The 15789-nt window shown below is 41.8% G+C and overlaps 1 protein-coding gene across 4 annotated transcripts in view; it reads left to right on the plus strand.

Moving 5' to 3' along the window:
- The first annotated feature begins 15220 nt into the window (after positions 1–15220).
- Positions 15221–15789, plus strand: part of BRAF (B-Raf proto-oncogene, serine/threonine kinase) — a 162637-nt gene continuing 162068 nt past the window's right edge. For all 4 annotated transcript variants that reach the window (XR_004351379.1, XM_032642648.1, XM_032642651.1 and 1 more), the window contains exon 1: positions 15221–15398. Coding sequence is in view for 3 of the 4 variants with exons in the window: in XM_032642648.1 (XP_032498539.1) it covers positions 15264–15398 (135 nt within the window). In the remaining variant the exon portion in view is untranslated. The remainder of the gene's footprint in view (positions 15399–15789) is intronic.

Below are 15789 nucleotides of genomic sequence, written 5' to 3' on the forward strand. Positions count from 1 at the left end.
TGCTCTCTGGTGGACGTTAACATTTGATATAAAGATCTGCTCACTGGTGCCAACTCTCATAGGTCTACTCACAAAGCTTTTCCCTAGATATCCTTGTACAGATCTGTCAGTCCCTTCCTTCTAGGCCCCTGATCGTTGACCATGGCCCAAGAATCTGCATATATTCTTCTCTTGGCCCACTTCTCCTTCCATAAAGTGTGTGACCAGTTGTTCAACTCATAGTCCAACTCATAGGGAAGTTCAACTCATAGGGAAGATTTTCCCTACCTACTATTGCTTAAGGCCATCCCTAAAATGGACATACTGCAGCCATAATCATATTCAGTTTTCACCCATGTACCAAGGTAACACATCTGTGAACCACGTTTGGCCTTTTCGCTGTTCCTTTAGCTGGTTTTAGAGGACCTCCCATGACAAGGCAGTCATAAGTATGAGTGAGGAAAGAGGTACCTGTGCATCTGTGGTGGGTGACAAGGAGGTCTAGGTTCCCTGCTTTGCCCTCTGGTCCTACTTGATTTCACTCTTTTGATGGATTGCTGCTGGGCCCATCTGACCTTATAACTTGGCAGGTCTGATAAAACCCCTAATGAGCATTTCTGGACCCATGGCGCCTTATCTCCCCATAGTCTAATATTCTGTCTCTATCAGGGCCCAGTGATATGCCAGCAAATGTTTCTCAAAGTGTGTAATTCTCTTCTTCAGATGGCATATGGCCTCACTCCAGAATGGTCAGCACTGATTCTCCCACTGGAGCTTGCTCCATACTGAACTCCATACTGAACAGATATACCTTTTTACAGATTTACCTCAAAACTCAGGTATGGGGACTTTGCTGGTGGCACAGTGGTTAAGAATCCACCGGCCAATGCAGGGGACATGGGTTCGAGCCCCGGTCCAGGAAGATCCCACATGCCATGGAGCAACTAAGCCCATGCGCCACAACTACTGAGCCTGTGCTCTAGAGCCCACGAGCCACAACTACTGAGCCCACATGCCACAACTACTGAAGCCCACGCACCTAGAGCCCGTGCTCCGCAACAAGAGAAGCCACCGCAATGAGAAGCCTGCGCACCGCAACGAAGAGCACCCCCCACCCACTGCAACTAGAGAAAGCCCGTGCGCAGCAACGAATACCCAACGCAGCCCAAAATAAAATAATTAATTAAAAAAACAAGCAAACAAAAAAAGCCCTCAGGTATGAGTGAGAGCTGTGGGAATGGAGAACAATTTAAATAATAAGTAATATACTATTATGTGAATCTCTTTTTCAACACTGGTTCATGTTCCTTGATCCATTTACAAGGCACTCCAATCCCTTATGTAAATGGGCTGCCGGCAGGCATGTCCCACCAGTCCTCCAAATACACTTGGATCTGGAACACTGCTGAGACTCCAGCTGGGTCCCTGTGTAAGAGAACATAACAATATCTGGCAACAGTGTATAAACTAAGCAATCCAAATTCCCAGATATTATCAGACCAAATGAATAAAATGAGGATATATTAACTCAAAATCACAATGGTTTGTGTCCCTACCAGTTTGATAGTTTGAACCTCAGCAGCCCATTTAAGGCAGCCTATAATTATTTCTGGGAACCTGCAAAAGGGATGCTTCCCAGGATCAGACAGCCACCTTACCCAATTCCAGGGGGTACAATTGACATTGTATCCTGGGTGAACGTCACTCCCTGGAGCACAACTGAGATTCACAGTAAGTAAAATGTGAACAGTGTCCCTGGAATGGTGTAGCATTGACCTTGCGCCTTTCAGATGTTCACAAACCAACTCCCACTCAGGACCTACTATGTTCTTCCTCTTCTGCTTCCGGTGCCCTTGGCCACTGTTGACTGTCCTTGACATTGCCTGAAGGAGAACCACTGATACTAATGTTGAGGACACCCTTCGCAGGCTCCCCACTACTCATGCCGAGGATGCAGCCCCTTAATAATGCCAGCCCAATTGTTTGCACATTTCCAGATCAGGCCTGGGTTCTGTGCAGATATGAGGAGAAAGGCCTGCTCCCTACATCCATGGTACTCTGCTTCTCAGGTGCTCAAGGCAAACCTTATGAAGTCTCTCACCAAAGTGTGCCATCAGCTTCCCCTCTCCATTCATTCTTTATCTCCTGCAAGCAACTCTCAACATTATCCCCTACCAAAAGTCTGCCTTAGCCATGGAATAACCATCTGGTTTTGGGTTAATATGCCTCAGTGCACAATGCATCAACATCTCCATGTGCCTTCTCCAACCGCCATCCAAAAGGACCAAGAAGCATATATCTAAATCAGAACACCTAATACCTGTGGTTATTTAACGGTGATCGTATGTGTGTATGTATGTATGTATGCAAGTATGTTATTTAGAGGAAAAAGTGACTGGGTAGTTGCTTTATATCTAGACCCATTCTAGAAATAAAACTTTGTAACTTTTAAATTTTAAAAATCTTTAATTTACTGAGTATATTTAACATTTACAAACTATTTTCCTATGACCTGTTTTCCCACAGAGAATAATTAAATAAACCACATCCAAAGATGTGCAATTAACTCTATGCTGAAAACTTGACAATGAAATAAGTCTTCGGGGACAGAGAAAGGAAAACTGGTTTTACACCTTCCATAACTTCAAGCTTCCAACATCCAGCAAGGTCAAGTTACAAGGACAAGTGTCTTGAGGAAAACTATAATGGCCTTGAAGAAATTGTACCTGTTCCATATTATCAAGAAAATTGTAATATTGTTTATAGCTCACAAACACCTCATAACTGGCAGGTCAATTCAACAAAGGGAATAAATAGATACATTCAGACTTAGTAAAAATAAGCGAGTTAAGAAGATGGATGATCCTCACTTTTGATACTTCAGTACTTAGACATGTCAATTCTTTTAGCAAAAGGCTTTTATTTTACTTATTTATAAATTTATTTATTTATTTAACTTTTGGCTGCATTGAGTCTTCGTTGCTGTTCTGGTTGTGGTGAGCAGGGGCTACTCTCCGTTGCGGTGCGCGGGCTTCTCACTGCGGTGGCTTCTCTTGTTGTGGAGCACGGGCTCTAGGCTCGCGGGCTTCAGTAGTTGCAGCAGGCAGGCTCAGTAGTTGTGGCTCATGGGCTTAGTTGCTCTGCGGCATGTGGGATCTTCCCAGACCAGGGCTCAAACCCGTGTCCCCTGCATTGGCAGGTGGATTCTTAAACACTGCGCCACCAGGGAAGTCCCACAGCAAAAGGCTTTTAAATTTCTTCATTGTGTCAGTTTTGCCTTTAACTTGTTCATTTTTAGCTGAGACCTCTCTAAGCATCCTTCCATATAGGGTTGGGAGTTCCAACCTCGATCTATATATTTAGAAACTTCTAAAGGTAGAGTAATATTATGAAGCTGCTGTCTGCATTTATCACCATCCTGTAACCCAGTAGCAGTAAAATTCAGCTTCTGGTTGAGTCCAGCCTGGTTATCTGCCACCACTACAGCTCTGCTTCCTCTGACAGTCTCCTGCTTATAAGTTTTATGGCAGTTTTAACTGTATTCTCTCTTCAGTGTTTCAAAAATCTTTGGTCCTAGTCTCATCCAGAACAATCCACCACACTTATAGTATGTTTCAAAGGTATCAAACAGCATGAAATGCAAATATGATAAAATATTAATTTTCTCATTAAAGTAACAGTATTCTTGGCACCTTAATTTCCTAACATCTAGTGTCTTTCATTCTTTTAGCAACTAATAACATTTCCTAGAGAGTGAATTATTGTCCTGTACAAAATCATGGAAGATATACTTGTATTCATGCAAGAAAAATTCTTATATGAAAAGTGCTACCTAAAAAACCACACTAATTCTGAACAGTGTGAAAGGGTCTGAATAATTAGGATATTTGCTTCACAAAGCTATAATGTTAAATTTGGCTTAAATTATCTAATATTGAGGCGTTAAAATAAAAGTGCCGAGAAGTGATCATGGCAGATGCTGAAACAAGAAACCAGGAGTAAAAAAGACAGCTAAAAATTTATCAGAGTAATAAATAAAAGAATTTTAAAAGAGAAAACTCCAGATTTTTCAGAGGAGGACACCTAAAATAGAAAAGATGTGAAGGTGAAGAGACATACATTTACCAATCTATTGCTAAAAAACTTCAGAAGTAGCTGAATTCAATTACTTAAAAAGGATTACAGAAATCAACTCAAAGATTTGTTATATCTACATCAGAGAACAAAGTGTGTATTTAGTCATTATGTTTAAATTAAAAAGTCAAAAGGTGGTGCCATCGAGATTTTTTAAAAACTTACAGGATAAGCAGCTGTTGAAGCAGAACGTGGGATTGTAGAGCTCAGTTTGGTACTTGTGGAGTTTGCTGTGTCTGTGACATACTCAAGTGAAGACATCTAGTAGGTAGTTGGATACAGAAGGTTGAGGCCAGGTGGAGATACCTACACTGTGATATAGATGTAGAAGTCATCATTGCAAATAAAACCAATGGAATTGATAAGAGGATAAAATGCGTTCCATGAGAAAAAATAATTGGCAGAATATGGAAGCCCGGGTTATACCTACAGTTAAACTGCAGATGGTGAAAGCTGACCCCAAAAAGGAAACCAAGAAAGAACTAACCTTTTATGAGGAGTACTGGAAATGTGTGGAGTCATGGAATCTAAGGCAATGGAGATTTTTTTTATAAAGTATATATTTTAATATATTTATTTTATTTTTGGCTGCGTTGGGTCTTTGTTGCTGCGCATGGGCTTTTCTCTGGTTGAGGTGAGGGGGAGCTACTCTTCACTGTGGTGTACAGGCTTCTCACTGCGGTGGCTTCTCTTGTTATGGAACACGGGATCTAGGCACGCGGGCTTCAGAAGTTGTGGCACATGGGCTCAGTAGTTGTGGCGCATGGGCTTAGTTGCTCCGCGACATGTGGGGTCTTCCCGGCCCAGGGCTCAAACCCATGTCCCCTGCATTGGCAGGCGGATTCTTAACCACTGTGCCACCAGGGAAGCCTGCAATAGAGATTTTTGAGAAAAGGGAGACAGCCAGCAGTATCAATGCGTAAATGAGGAGTGGCACTTCACACGGCGAAGTAGGGAAGGTGATGAGAATGAATAAAAATGCATAGAAGTTCCCACTTGGGGGAAACTAAAGAGTTCATGCCTTAAAGCCTCTATTTTCTCTGTGAAGTAGGAAGCAAGATCCCGTAGAAAGGTTTCTATACCTAAGAATCGAAGACAAAAGCAAAACACAGTTTTAAAAGTCAGCATTAGAGACATTAAATACCAAAAACCAGTAATAGAAGTTCTGATGTCTCTAACGTTGGGTACTATTAGAGATTTGCTTTTTAACAATCTACTGTATACGAGGCTCTTCCCGAGCGATGGTAAGTGTTAAAACAAACAAACCAACCAAAATCTAAGACGCTCATTATTGTTCAGATTTCATAAAAGCCTAGTGCAGTGTTTGGCACCAAGTAGGTATGCAGTAAGTATTTGTGGAGTGAATGAATAAATGAAGATATGAACTATGAGACATCATAAACATATCTTAAGAACAAGAAGATACTAGGACAGGTTTTGCTGCAAATATTTAATATAAAAAATATGTACTCCAAACACACACAGATTAACATAACAACATTTAAGATGTGAGAAAATTCTCACTTGATAGGTAGAGGTACATTATAGGGTCTTATTAAAACCCGAGCAAGATACAGCAGAACTTTGTTTCATGACTCTTATTGTCTATAAATCATGATACAAAATGGTTTAATTCCAGTGTATCCGAAAATTAAAAGTATTATCAAACTAGATTTATCAGGAATAATCCTAGGCAGGTAATGTAAGAAGGTAAAACTTAATGTAATATTAATAGATGCCTTACAAGTTTTTAATTGCCTGAAAAAAATTCCTTTGGAAACATACCACAATGTTTTATTACCATAGGTACGTATTACTTTTATATAGAAAATGTTTTTTCCAACATTTTTGGAAAAATTTCAAATGTACAGAAAAGTTAAAAGAATAGTATTACAAACACATTACTATATGCGTCTAGGTTCTCCCTTTTCTTTATCTCTATCTCCATTTTTTTCTGAGCCTTTTTTTTTTTTTTTTTTTTGCTGTACGCGGGCCTCTCACTGTGTGGCCTCTCCCGTTGCGGAGCACCGGCTCCGGACGCGCAGGCTCAGTGCCCACGGCTCACGGGCCTAGCCGCTCCGCGGCATGTGGGATCTTCCCAGACCGGGGCACGAACCCGTGGCCCTTGCATCAGCAGGCAGACTCTCAATCACTGCGCCACCAGGGAAGCCCTTTTCTGAGCCATTTTAAAATAAGTTGAAGATATAATGACATTTCAGCCCTAAACACTTCACCACTCATCTCATAGGAATAAGAATATTAACATTAATTAAATTAATTAATTCACAATTAGCATTTAATATATAGCCCATACTTAAATTTTCCCAACTGTCCCCAAAATATCTCTTATAGTTTATTTTCTTATCCGGGATTCAGTTAAGTTTCATGTATTGCATTTGATTGTTGTATCTCTTTACTCTGTTTTAAACTAGAATAGTCCTCTGCCCTTGACTTTTTATTTTTCACAATATTGAATTTTTTTTTTTTTTTTGCTGTACGCGGGTTTCTCACTACTGCGGCCTCTCCTGTCGCAGGGCACAGGCTCCGGACACGCAGGCTCAGCGGCCATGGCTCACGGGCCCAGCTGCTCCGCGGCATGTGGGATCTTCCCGGACCGTGTGCCCTGCATCGAGCAGGCAGACTCTCAACCACTGCGCCACCAGGGAAGACCACACAATATTGAATTTTTAAAGAGTTAGAGTCGGTTGTCTTATATAACGTCCCACGTTCTGGATTTGATTGTCTCCTCATGATTACATTCAGGTTAAACCTATTTGGGCCCAAATACTACATAGACTATGTACTGCATCAGGACTTACCTAGTGTTGAAGTGTTCCCCTATTGGTGGTGCTAAGTTTTATTACTTGGTTAATAGAGTGGCTGCCAGATCTCTCCACTGTAAATATACACTTCCCCTTTATAACTAGTAAGAGGCCTGTGCGGTGTTGTTATGAAACCATGAGACGGTCCTGTTCCCTAACAGTCTTTTACCCAATAATAGTTTTAGCAACTCTTCATGGTCCTGACTTGGAGTAATGATTACACTGGTGGTTGCAAAATGGTAATTTTTCTAATTCTATCATATCCTTGCTCTTGCATATACCAAGGCACATCCTGTGCCAGCTCAATTTATACATTTACTTCCCTAGATCTGGATCAACCATTTCTTAAAGCTCATGTTACTTTTTGTGGAGAATGGCCTTTCAAAACCAAGATCCAGGCACCAGATATACTTACTACTACTCCTAGGCACTTTTTTCGGCGGGCAGAGCTAAGAACTTTTGAATCTATATCTACATCTATATAGACTACATATAAACATAAGTATTATATATTGTACTATTTATTATTTGTATTATTATTATTATTTTTATTTTTATTTTTTTTGTGGTACGTGGGCCTCTCACTGTTGTGGCCTCTCCCGTTGCGGAGCACAGACTCCGGACGTGCAGGCTCAGCGGCCAGGGCTCACGGGCCCAGCCGCTCCACGGCATGTGGGATCTTCCCAGACCGGGGCACGAACCCGCGTCCCCTGCATCGGCAGGCGGACTCTCAACCGCTGCGCCACCAGGGAAGCCCTATTTGTATTATTTTTAATATATTAAAATATGTAATTATATATTTTATATAGTATGTATATATATTACAATAATTATAATTATTTTATAGTATATATATATTTTTTAATTTTTTATTTTTAAAAGTTTTTGGCTGCGTTGGGTCTTGTGCTGCTGTGCGCAGGCTTTCTCTAGTTGCGGTGAGCGGGGACTACTTTTCGTTGTGGTGCGCCGGCTTCTCATTGCAGTGGCTTCTCTTGTTGTGGAGCACAGGCTCTAGGCGTGCGGGCTTCAGTAGTTGTGGCACGTGGGCTCAGTAGTTGTGGCTCGCGGGCTCTAGAGCGCAGGCTCAGTAGTTGTGGTGCACGGGCTTAGTTGCTCCGTGGCATGTGGGATCTTCCCGGACCAGGACCCACGTCCCCTGCATCGGCAGGCGGATTCTTAACCACTGCGCCACCAGGGAAGTCCTAGTATATATTTTTAATACATTAAAATAATATATGAATGATATATTATTTATATTATTTTAATATATTAAAATATATAATATAGTAATACATTATTATATATAATATTATTTATATTATTATTTATAATACTGCGTTGGGTTGGCCAAAAAGTTCGTTTGGCTTTTTCTGTTAAAAAATATATATCTAGGCTTCCCTGGTGGCACAGTGGTTAAGAATCTGCTTCCCTTTGCAGGGGACACGGGTTCGAGCCCCGGTCGGGGAAAATCCCACATGCTGCGGAGCAACTAAGTCCGTGAGTCACAACTACTGAAGCCTGCATGCCTGGAGTCCGTGCTCTGCAACAAAAGAGGCCACCGCAGTGGGAGGCCTGGGCACCACAACGAAGAGTAGCCCCCGCTCACCACAACTAGAGAAAGCCCGTGCGCAACAACAAAGATCCAACGCAGCCAGAAATAAATAAAATAAGTAAATTTATTAAAAAAAAAATATATATATATATCTATGTAAGTACACACATAATACGTAAGTACTTGTATATATATACATATACACGTAAGTAATGTAGTATACACATATATTCTACATAGGTATAGCCATAGATACAAATATATAGATTATATACTTATAAGTATATACCGTTGAATTCTTTTGTTTTCTTTTTGGCCGTATGGCATGGCATGCAGAACTTCCCAGACCAGGGATCAAACCCGTGCCCCCTGCAGGGGAAGTGCAGAATCTTAACCACTGGACCACCAGGGAAGTCCCTACAGTTGACTCTTGAACAATGCAGGGGTTAGGGGCACTGACCCGCCTCGCAGTTGAAAATCCATGTATAACTTACAGTTAGTCCGCTGTATACACAGTTCCTCCGTATCCGCAGTTCTGCATCTGTAGATTCAACCAGCCTCGGATCATGTAGTACTGTAGTATTTACTATTTGAAAAAGACCTGTGTATAAGCAGACCCATGCAGCTCCAACCTGTGTTATTCAAGGGACAACAGTATACACTTTTATAGCATATGTACTTATATAGTACATGCATGTTCTTAATGCAATATATATACTTATTAGTATGTATTTTCCTAATTGTATCATTCCTTCTCTGTATATTAACTAGCATATATTCTTTTAAAAATTATACAGTATGTCTAGGTGTGTGTTTGTGTATATTTATAGTATGTGTATATATACATATATTTTCCCCCCTAAATCTTATGTTAATACTGCTACTTCCAATTCAAATCCAACGCCAAGAACCACAGGGTTCTTCTTCAACTTCCCCTGTTCCATATGTATTTCTACTTTTTCCACAGAAAGAACCCTGATTCCCAATATCAACATATGTACTCATTTGCTCTATGCCACAATAATGACAAATTGTTTCAGAATTACAAAACCAAGATGACTACCAATAATAAATCTTAATAAAGTTGAAGATTATTTGTAGTTAATTTTGCTTTTAGAATCTATTCCAGTCAGTACGTAATCAGAAGCAGAAGCCCTAGGAAATGTAAATAACAAGGAATTTACTATAGGGATTTGATCTTATGCAGTTGTGGAGGTGTTTAAGCAGTCTCTGTGAGGCCAGTGTTTCTGGGTCTGCTACCTGAGGTTCTCATGGCAACTCCAGTGATGTGGGTCCTGCAGGAGAAGCCAGTGCTCACCACCACAGTTAAAAGGCCACTCCACCAAAATGGTATTGCTTATTGTCAGTTCTGTCTTACGGAAGGGAGTCACCACAGAGCTCTAAGAGTTACCCTCACAAATCCATTTCTTACATCTTTGGTGAAGAGAGTGTGTTTTGGACCCTTTCATGGGATATATTTAAGGAGATGGTGAGCAGGTCTTACAGGATGGAAGAGGATTCTGGGAAACAAGTCCAGTTTAGCTAATAAAACAGTGTAAATCCACCATAGTCTACAGTCAGAAAACTATATTCAGAAGCTACTTGAATTAACCATTTTCTCTGTGTAGCTATGTTATCAATTTGATGTACAATTAGGTTCATTTGGTTAGATTTTACTTTTTCATTTATTTACATGTCTCATAAAGTAAAACCATATTAGAAGGTATACTCAGAGAAGTCTCACTCCCACACTATCTCCTCCACCCTGCTCTGACCCATCCCTTATCAGGTACTATTTTCACTATATAGATATAGTTTTCCATATATATGTATGGAAAACTACACCTTGCAATAAAAGCAAACTCTAAAAATTTAATACCCCAAATTACCAAATTCACAAAGAATATTTCAAAGAACTCTGTATCTTATTAACACACCCAAGGATAGTATAAGCAAGATGTTATAAGATGAAATAACATATTGATATAAACATCCTTTGGTAAATGTTAGAAATGTAATATCTAACAAATTTTGTGAATTAAAAAGCAAGGTCTTCCTTCAAGAATTAAAGTCTGAGAAATGTGAGTTCAGTGGAAGAGATGTCCAATGCTAAAAAGACTGAAAATCTAGACCTGATACAACAGCATTTTATTTAAAAAACAACAAAGGTTTTTTGTTGACTGTAACCTTCATATGTATCAATAATGGGTGCTTATATGATTTTTGATTATATTAACAAAAGCATGGTTCCTAGGTTATTGCAATGAGAGATTCTATTCTTTGTTAGTTGGATCAAATCTGGAACAGTGTTTAATTCATGGGACCACATTTTAACAGGAACATTGAAAAGAGTACACAGAAAGGTGAGAAAATGCTTTGAGAGAACTCCCTTCAAATATCTGAAAGCAGTTACACAGAACAAGAAACAGACTCATCTTGTGTTCCTCTATAAGGCAAAACTCAAATCAGAATACAGATGTCATAAAGAGGAGGATTTCAATTTAACTTCAGAAAAAAAAAAGTTACAGTTGAATATACTGTATTAGTGAGGTTCCTACCACTAAAGTACTTGGATAGAGTCTAAAATTCCACAGAGGAGATTCCAAGTATCTCCCAGTGGGAAGATGGTGGGGAATCAACTCTATGATTCTGTTTTCTATTCACACCTAAATAGCTTCTATTAAACAATATAGAATTAAACAATATAGAATGTGTTATTTGTAATGATGACCTTAATTCATAAAGAAAATATTAAACTGTGATGAGCTCTACAGCATTGAACATGGTTGGAGCTATAGAAGCTTCCTAGAGGCTGCTTACCTGTTTTCGAGTAGTTGACCAATACATGTGGGATCAGACCTGGCTGGGCAAGTCTGGCTGATGGGTGGGACTACCCAGTGTCTATAGAATGCAGGATTCAGGTTAGAAACACCAGTCGGAAATAAACTTATCTCCAGGGAAGAGAGGGTCAGGCCTACCAGCAAGGCTTCGTAACAGTGTCTCAGCCATCCTCTGGAGCAACGTTCGGAGTAGCGCTTCTCATCTAGATTTGTTTCCCAGCTTCCTGTGAATACGTGAATGCCCTAGGGGAAAAGGGGATGGTGAGAAAAAGCTATAAGAACTGTGTTGACTAAAATGTCTGTAAGACTTTAAAATGCAAGATAAGACTGCTTTGATGCCCATATGGCATGCTATAACACAAAAGGGAGGTGTTATTTCTGTTTCTGCTCAACACAAACTGGCTTGGCTCATTACAGGCTCCAAGAACACAGTGCCACTGTTTTGTGTAGTGGATTTCAGCACATCAACACTACCAAATCCCATCAGCATTGGGATTTGGGGGGAAATGCCCAAGAGGAGAGAGCTAGGATGTGTCCAATAGCCAAAGACCTGCATTTAGTTTTGCAGGCAGTGGAGGCCTCAGAAGCTAAAGAAAGAAGGTAAGGCCTTCTTCTGTACCATACTGAGATATGTCTTGGTGATTCTCAGTAATAAAAGGGGGAGAGTTTCAGTGTAGAATCCCCTTGGGAGAAGGTGAGGATAAGCAGCTATTTCTACAGAGTAGCTAGTCCATTATTCTAAACACAGTCTGTCTGTACGTTAAATATGTCTGTAAATTCTTTGACATGTCTTTCATTGAGAGGTGGGTTCTATAGTCTCTCTCCATGAAGTTGGGCTGGACTTTGTGACTTACCTGTATCCAATAAAATGCAGCAGAAGTGATGCTGTGTGACTTAGGAAACTAGGTCATAAAATGCAATACAGCTTCCACCTTGCTTACAGGAACCCTAGTATATGGAGCCCTCAGCTCCCTTGTTACAAGTCTGACCACCCTGAGGCAGCCATGCTAGGAGGAAGCTCAGGCCACGTGAAGAGAGTATTTAGGCATCCTGGCTGACTGCCTTACCTGAGGTCCCAGCTTCAACCAGCTGACATATGAGGAAATCAGCCTCCAGGTGATTCCAGACTGTGGAATCTGAGACACCTCCAGGCATTCAGTCTTCTCAGCTGAGGTCACAGACATCATGGAGCAGAAATAAGCCATGTCTGCTATGCTTTGTCTGAATTCTAACCAAGAGGGTAACTTTGTATATCACAAAGGGCAAACCTATAATGTTTGATCCTCACAATGATACAGATAGATAGGACTGGCATTATCACTCCCCTCGTTTTACAGATTGAAACAACAACAAACAGGTATTTGTGTTTACCAGCCTTGAGATTATATAGCCAAGATGTGGCGTGGTGACACTAAAATTCTGATCTTTGGAGTCCAAAGTTTATGCTTTCTCTGTATTTTCCCATGTGGATCCTGTGGGTCTTTAGAATGGCCTAGGGAAATCAGTAAGATATATCCAGAATTTGAAGACGAAGTCAGAAAATGTTTTATTTATTTATTTGGCTATGCCAGGTCTTAGTTGAGGCGTGCAGGATCTTTGTTGGAGCATGTGGGCTCTAAGTTGCGGCATGTGGGATCTAGTTCCCTGACCAGGGATGAAACCCAGGCCCCCTGCATTGGGAGTGCAGAGTCTTAATCACTGGACCACCAGGGAAGTCCCCAGAAAATGCTGAATAAATGAAAGCTAACAAGAATCAACATTAAACTGATGAGATCAGCCATCCTGTGGAGAAAACAATCACGTAAAATATTGTGGCTGATAAAGAAAACTATACTTGTGGATACTGAAGAATCCTTGCATCCTTGGGATTAATCCCTATAAAACAGATAACTAATAAGAACACAGGGAACTGTGTATAGCACAGGGAACTCTACTCAATACTCTGTAACGGCCTATATGGGAAAAGAATCTAAAAAAAAAAAAACAGTGGATATATGTATATGTATAACTGATTCACTTTGCTGTGTACCTGAGGCTAACACAACATTGTAAATCAACTATACTCCAATAAAAATTTTTTTAAAAAAGAAGGCTATACTTTAAAATGAAACCAATGGAATAAAAACCTTAGGAGTTTTAAATGTTATGAAGAAGTGTTATAATGATATAATATTTCTAGGGGCTGATTTTTAGAAAATGAAATAGGACTGTTAGAGAATTTTTAAAAACTCTGCTAATTGTATTTCTGATGGTATCAAGGGGAAAATGTGCCATGACTGACTGCTGGTTCTATGTTTGTCTGCTTAGATTTCCTTATAGTAAAGAAGGGTGCTTCAGACTAGTATAGCTTGATGACATTATCCCTTAGGATAATCTTCATTTACACTACTTTTGTCAAGCCACCTTTTGATTTAAATTTAGTGCCTCAAGGCGACTTCTCTACTTGGAAGGGAAAGTATAAAGAAGCTAACAAAGCATACCATGCTCATTCTATAGGTGGTATTTTGTATTTTTCAATGTAGGGTAATATTAATATCCTGATTAAACAAGCAGTCTCATACACAACTCCTTACCTTGGGAGTAAGGGTCTGCTCCTGGGCTCATGGTAACTCTATCCTTACACAGACATTCTGCTTCAGAAGTCAGTAGGACGGCTTTCTATCTCTTGAATCATGGTGAATACAAGAAGGTCACTGGTGACTTTCCCCCTATGGGTAGTACACTTAAAGCTTCTCATGACTTGATGTTTAAGTTACTTTGTGATTAACTGCACACCATTTGGAGCTCACAGTAACTTCCACGGTTTCTCACTCCTATTTCTCCCTTCCTTAGATTTTTTCCCTTTCATATTCCCCTTTCCTTTCACATACATGTGTTTTTAATAATAAATTGGGTTTAACTAATTCCATTCTGTAATTGGGCCTCTCAAAGGTAATTTACCTCTCTTCTCTTGTTTTCATGCATATTTGGCATAAAGAATTCCTTGGAATATTGTTTATGAGCAGGACAAAAGTATTTAAAATATTTTGAATGATTTTCTTAAAAATAAAAATGATTCAAGTTTGGATGCTTCAAATGTCTAGAATGCTCCATGCCTTGTGCAGGCCCTAGAACATAGAAAGCGACCCACTGACATTTGTTGAATGAATCTGGAAAACGAAAATTAGACTAAACATTTTATTCCTGAACGATGAAGCAAAAAAAGAAAAGCTTTTAGACTTCCATTTAGACCCACTTTATTAACAGGCCAAATCCTTTAATGAAAAGGATCCAAGCATCATTCTCGTAACTTGTCTTTACCTAAATCTATTTCTATCAAATTCTGCTTGACTATTGCTACCTCGGGGTTTCAAGTCTTATTTTTATGACACGGAGACGTTCGTTGTAATGAAAATAACACAAGTAGTATGGGCTTCCCGTCTTTCTCCCTCTAGGATTTCAACTTCTTCTCCAACACCATCCTCCTCTTCTAGTAAACCCTACATTACAGAACAGGCTTAGGACGTTGAAGAGAATTAATCGGAGCCATGGAAACGGCCGAGCGGAGGAAACGTGTGAGCTGGGAGGTGAGCAGAAGGGCAAGATACCCTCCCCTGACGACGGCGCCAGGTCGCTCCGAGGATCACGTCACGCACCTCAGGTGACGTCACGACTGTGACACGCGGGTGACGCCGTTGCCGCGGCGACTTCCAGTCGTCTCCGCCCCCTGCCCCCGCCCCCCGCTTAGCGTCCTTCCCCCAATCCCCTCAGGCTCAGCCGCGCCGGGGGCAGCAGGCCGGTTCCCGAGGTGGCCCAGGCGCCCTCCCGCCGCAGGCGCCGCCCGGGCCGTCCCTCCCTGCCGCCCCCCGCCCTCCGCCTCCGCCTCCCCCCGCCCTCCTCCTCCCTTCCCCCTCCCCGCCCAGCAGCGGTCGCTCGGGCCAGGCTCTCGGTTATAAGATGGCGGCGCTGAGCGGCGGCGGCGGCGGCGGCGGCGGCGGCGCGGAGCAGGGCCAGGCTCTGTTCAACGGGGACATGGAGCCCGAGGCCGGCGCCGCGGGCTCTTCGGCTGCGGACCCGGCCATTCCCGAGGAGGTGAGTGCCGGCGCGCCCTGCACCCCTCCCGTCTCGGGGCTCGGCTGGCTGGTGTTTATTTTGGGGAGAGAGGTGGCGGTGGGGGTTCTGGTGCCCTCAGCCACCTTCCCTTCTGGGCGCTGCGGGCTGGGAGACGGGCATTCCCCTCCTGTGCCTCTCCGTCATGCAGCTCCTCGCTACGTAAACACACACGATGGCCCAGGGGGTTTTCCCTGGCCCGCACTTGGGGCTTGAGGGATTCGGGCAGCGGTGGTGGAGCAGGAGGCTATCAATAGGGGGCGAGACTCAGGGTTGGTCCGAGAAGGTCACGGCTGGCTGAAGGTAGCCAGCCTCGCGTCTGCTGGATGTTTTCTTTATTTTGGGTGGGGGGGCGGGGGAGGCTGGCGGCGGC

This window comes from Phocoena sinus, chromosome 9 (assembly GCF_008692025.1).
Source record: "Phocoena sinus isolate mPhoSin1 chromosome 9, mPhoSin1.pri, whole genome shotgun sequence".
In the NCBI taxonomy this organism is placed as follows: Eukaryota; Metazoa; Chordata; class Mammalia; order Artiodactyla; family Phocoenidae; genus Phocoena; species Phocoena sinus.